Below are 5,397 nucleotides of genomic sequence, written 5' to 3'. Positions count from 1 at the left end.
TCTTCAACAACATATATGACACTTTTTGCAATATGTGAATAAAGAATCTTGATAATCTAAGATAGAGTCATGATGTTGCATCTTTTCCAAACATCAAACAAGAGATTGTTTATTAGGGGTTTCTTGATACCACCATCTATAAATTTCATTTTGTTCGTTGAGAGAAGAGTTTCATTTTGTTCTTTGAGAGAAGAGTTCTTCTCATGTTTCTGTTTCAAGAAGAGTAGTTTGTTTCGTTTAAAACGGGAGAGATGAGAATAAGGCTTGGATTTTTTTTCAGGATGTAGATAAAAGGGACCGAAAGGATTGACAAACTGGTCCATGTGCTCCATTAAACCAAGAATGAAAGAAAACGGGCTAGGCACTTTGATTCAGAGGGTTGGCGTAGTAGAGATAGAGTAGGCAGTGAACCTGCTATGATATGCTATGATACTATATTAGAAATGGTATGTAAAAGGGAAAGCTGCAACGAGAGGTGCTTCCATGGCAACCGGGATTGAAGCAGTCATAGAGGCAGAGAAAGCTTGAATAGATAAGAGAAAACTGAACACAATGTTATTTCTTCTGTATATTGTTCACAGACACGAAAAAGGAAAACCCCATCTTATATAGGGTTTTGGTACGGAAGAAGGAAAAAGGGAAAAACCCTAACCAAAACTAACTTAACAAACTTATATGTGGCTCGTTGAAGGCTCACTTGTGGCATTGAAGCTCGTCGCAGAGAAAGGGGAACGAATCGCTTGAAGCTTAAGAAAATGTGGCTGTGCTTTCCCTATTCGCACTCGTGGCAAAAAGAGGGAAAAAGACAAACCCTCACTTGGCAGAAAGAAAGGTGGAAAAAGGCAAAAGCGAAATTGGGAAAGGAGGGAAACGTGAAAATGACTGTGAAAACTTTCCCACAATACCAAACATAATCATAAAGGAAAATATCTTAGATAATTGAATGCATTCGACAAACATAGTTTCTACTATGAGATTTTGCTGTCGAGTTTTCATATCTTTGCAAGCTTATTCAAAAAGTTTCACAATTTAACAGAGTTGTTTAAGTCTTTGATCTATTGACCAATACAACAACCTCTTTGCTTGTCATAAATGAAACTAGTTCTTCCCCTTACGCATCCGGCAAAAACAGAGTGAAATCACGAACAAGATCATGGTGACCCTCAAAAAGCTTTTCAACCTAGGAAAGTCGAACATACATATATGATTAAGTGAATGAGAAAGAAAAGGAAATCAACAAGAAAAAAATTAATTTGTTGACACAAATAGATAGACAACACTTGCCTCACGGAATATTTCATCAACAGACATGCCATTTTTGTCCCTATTGGTTAATATCTTTACAAATGTCTTGTAGATACTATCTGTGTTTTCAAATCGATCCTGCATGAAAAGAAACCAATCAAATTGAAGTTGTTCAATTAATGCATTATCACAACAAAGAATATATTATATTAAAGGCATAGGTTAATAGCATGCATGTATGTGTATATAAATACATCAAACCTAGAATTTTATCATGCCCTATAGCAAAATCAAGCAGTGTCCCATTCATATGAGATGCCTTAAATTTAATAAAATTTTCACCTTAACCTTCTGCACATATTTGATAGCATCTTTCAACTGAATTGTATCCTTAGGTGGAAGAAGGATTTCATATCCCTTTGGCAAAAACTGGTTGAATCCGGAAATGAGATCATCATGGTCTTCAAGAATCTCCTTCACTTTTTCTACGACAGTGCCAACATCAATTCTACAAATGAATAAGATGTAATAAATCAATGTGCTCTAGATAATCTTTGAAATGTCAGCATAAATTAAAGTTTACATGTCTAATTAAGATGAACTTATTTGAGAAGAAAATTAAGAGCCTCCCTTTCCATAAAACACAACAAAAGAAGATTGAAGAGATGGAGAAATGCATGGGGAATTGAAGAAAAAAATGTGGTTTAACTTGGTCCAACCTATGAACTCTATAATCGGTCATGATCTTCAAAAACACCTCGAACTTTTCTTTCTCATCTTTAAATGTCTTTTGCACTTCTTTTATGTATTCCACGGCTTCCAATTTTGTCATATTTTTCCCACTTTTGCTCATTATTTTGTATTGAAACACTACCTGAGCATCACAACCATAAACAACTGTAAGAACTCATTAGCTGAGATGAAGATGCAATAGTTGTTTTGTGCAGAACATGCTTTGAGAAAAACTAAACAAAAGCAATCTTTGAAACACATTAAAACAACAAAACTAGATGAACTAAAATTCTAGTATTATAACATACAAATTAGTGAAGACTTTTGGTATTTAGGTTTCAAACTAAATTTATGAAGAAAATTTAAAGATCTTCGTTTAATATGTTTGGAATATTATTGAATTAATTCTTATATCAGAAAACTACAAATATAACTACAAATCAAATTGAAAACATATTTAATAATGATATTAAGATTTCTATCTATTCTTATTAGGATATAAACTACGTCGTAAAAGGCTAATCCTATGCCTTTAATAGGTTGGGTTCTTAACTTGCTAAGATTTTTTAATCTATAAGAATTTCGTATGAGTGGGGTAAGAATAGTTTGGTTACTATGTATTAAAAAACAGAAGTTTCAAATTTGTGCTAACTACATAAGTATAAATTTTAGGGTCTACGAATGAGAAAAACAAGAATATAAGAAGAACAGTCTAGGAAAGTCTGCTACGGAAAAGGTAGTTCTAAAGTAAAGAAAAGAGATCCACGTTTTCAATAACTCAGAAAATACTTACGAGTCAAGTACCAAACCACATAGGGTGGAAGATTATGGATAAAAATAGTTCTTACATTTACTTATATTCGAATTATACAAGATAAGCTTAGCAGAATTAACAACTATATACCTATAATTTAGAATTGAATATTGAATTTCAACAATATCTTTTGTATATAATATACATAATTAATGCATTGGTACCACATACAAAATGGAAAAACTAAACGAAAACATCAATATATTTTGTATGTAGTTCATGCTCTCTTAGATTTCAAGCCAATCTATCTATTGAGTTAACTTATTAATTGTATTTCTACTTTTGTTCTCCATGATAAAACTAAATATCACATCATTTTCAGTCATAATCCGAACTATGATCATATCAAAACTTTTGAATGTCTTTGTTTTGCTTCTAAGATTCCGTGATTTAGACTATATCACTCCTCATTTGACTCATCGTACTCTTACTATTATTTGGTCATCTCTTCTGTATCTTTGTACTATTTCTCAATCCTTAGCATAGGTTGAATACCATTCAATAGCCATACCAACTCTGAACTTATATGGCTTAAATTATTACTTAACCTCTTTGGTATTCATTATTTGATATTCATGCATCTATTTTGTTATAGTCAAGCAAATTCCACATGTCACAAATCCTTTGTTCATGAATGCACCAAACATATTAAGGTTGCCTGTCATCTTGTTCAACATCATATTGAAGTTGACAACATTGCTACTTTTCACATTTTACCAACTTACAACTCAACTATTTTTTGAAAGGTCGATTTTTTATTCGCAAGTTGAGTATTCTGAATATTCATGCTCTCACATAAAGAAAAGTTTTAAAAGAGTTAATAAGAGTATATCCTATAATTTATAATTGCATATTTAATTTCTATAACATCTCTTATATATATAATTAGCGTACATAATTAGCATTCATAATTAACATTTCAATTTACCCATTCTTAGACAATTGATTAAGAAATTGTATTGAATATAATCATTGGAATAACAAATTACATGATCAATCTTAATAAACTCTTCCTGAAACAATATTATTTAAAGTCAATATCACAAATATACCCTATAGTAATGTATATTCAAAGAACAAATTCTTAGTTTGTTCATTGTTGGAACTACATCCCTCGGATAATACTTAATTGTGACAAATTATGTTACTACTAGCTAAATTCATAAAAGAGGATCCTAGTCTACAATCAAAGCATTTCTTAAAAAGCTGTCATGTGTATATGTTATGTTCACATACACAAGCACCTTATAAGTTTAATTAATAGTAGTCTCCTTCATCGACATCCATTTTTCGTCCTCTTATCTAGAATCAAATAAATACTTCCTAATTTACTTTATTCAAGCAAATATTTTCCTTGTTAAAGTAGGGGTTTTCTCCATTCTCATTTCTCTTTTATGTACTTCAAATGAAAACAAGTCGAAGGGTCACAAAAAGAGAATTATTAAGTACTATCCTTAAAACCCCTTATATCTACCTAAGTAATCCATATATATGTACCTTCAAACGCCAAATTCCACTTCCTCCCATATATTTAGTCTTTAATTAATCAGATATACCACAACATTTTATTCTCTTCATTCACCACCACCATTTTTCCAAAATAGTTCTAAATTAAACAACCTTATTAAGTTCACACACCTACTCCTAAGCTTCCTATTCCCCCCAAAAAAAAATTAATTAATTAAGATTCAAGTAAAGAGATCATACCTTTCAGAGCCTATGGAAGAAGGAAAGCAAGAAGACCCAGAAGGAACAGCTATATTAGACAAATACAATAATGGTTTCTAGAATTCAATTTGATAAGAAATATATTTGAGTTATAAAAACTAAAACATTAATTAGGATATTAAAAGTTTCATTAAAAAAAATTAAAGTATTTAATGAATGCATGAATATTCAATAAAATGTTAATAAATACTTTGCCTATAAAATATTAATGCATTAATAAATGTTGTCAAGGAAAATTAGTTTTCTCTTTCGAAAAATAGTATTCCTCATTAATGATATATTATTATTATTTTAAAATTTATTTGGCAATTTTCAAACACGTACAGAATTTTTCATATTTAATGATTTCAAAAAGTTTAGATGAAAATTTCTTGAAAAAGCTTTCGCGAATTCTAATAAGGAAAATCCACACAAAAGTCCCATAAAAGAATAATTATAGTAGTAAAACACCACTGAAAAAGCTATTGACGTCTATTTTGAACATTTAACGTTCAACCTTGTCCCGATATTATATTGGGAGACGTCAATTTGACGTCGGTCCCTTATTGGATGTCAATTAACGTGATGTGGACAAACGTCGAAATTGATGTTGGACTTGTATTTAGTCGACGTCAAACTGTACTCGGCGCGCCTCTCTCGCTAGCAAGAAAATCCTAGGGTGAGCCATGGAACGAAATTGACGTCAGACTATGCACTAACAGACGTCAATTGACTTCGGACCGTGCACTAACATACGTCAATTAACGTCGGACTGTGACTAACTGACATTCAACTTGTTTTTTTTTAAATAATTTTTTTTACAATAAAACCACACTTGAAATACAGAAAATGATCTCAACACGTCACAAAATTACATACATTATGCATTTGTAGTGATT

General features: G+C 31.2%; 1 protein-coding gene across 1 annotated transcript; it reads right to left on the bottom strand.

The window, feature by feature from the left end:
- Positions 1 to 996: 996 nt before the first annotated feature.
- On the bottom strand, positions 997 to 4,552 carry LOC148206192 (paired amphipathic helix protein Sin3-like 2). Its single transcript, XM_088116510.1, has 5 exons — positions 4,499 to 4,552; positions 1,965 to 2,119; positions 1,588 to 1,753; positions 1,285 to 1,383; positions 997 to 1,180 (listed from the first exon to the last, which is right to left on the bottom strand). The coding sequence occupies exons 2-5, from the start codon at positions 2,096 to 2,098 to the stop codon at positions 1,112 to 1,114; spliced, it is 468 nt and encodes a 155-aa protein (XP_087972636.1). The 5' UTR covers positions 2,099 to 2,119; positions 4,499 to 4,552; the 3' UTR covers positions 997 to 1,111.
- Positions 4,553 to 5,397: the final 845 nt, after the last annotated feature.

This window comes from Vigna umbellata, chromosome 1 (assembly GCF_029865625.1).
Source record: "Vigna umbellata cultivar VRB3 chromosome 1, Vumbellata_1.0, whole genome shotgun sequence".
Classification (NCBI taxonomy): domain Eukaryota; kingdom Viridiplantae; phylum Streptophyta; class Magnoliopsida; order Fabales; family Fabaceae; genus Vigna; species Vigna umbellata.
The sequence above is the reverse complement of the archived record's forward strand: the minus strand, read 5'-3'. Positions and strand labels throughout refer to the sequence as shown.

Bases quoted from the DNA above. Each gene is read 5' to 3' on its own strand.
- LOC148206192 (XM_088116510.1), bottom strand. From the start codon at position 2,098: ATGAGCAAAAGTGGGAAAAATATGACAAAATTGGAAGCCGTGGAATAC. The intron at 1,384-1,587 runs GTGAAAATTTTA...CTTTTCATGCAG, and splicing joins AATATGTGCAGAAGGTTAAG to GATCGATTTGAAAACACAGA. The intron at 1,181-1,284 runs GCAAGTGTTGTC...CGACTTTCCTAG, and splicing joins TTGATGAAATATTCCGTGAG to GTTGAAAAGCTTTTTGAGGG.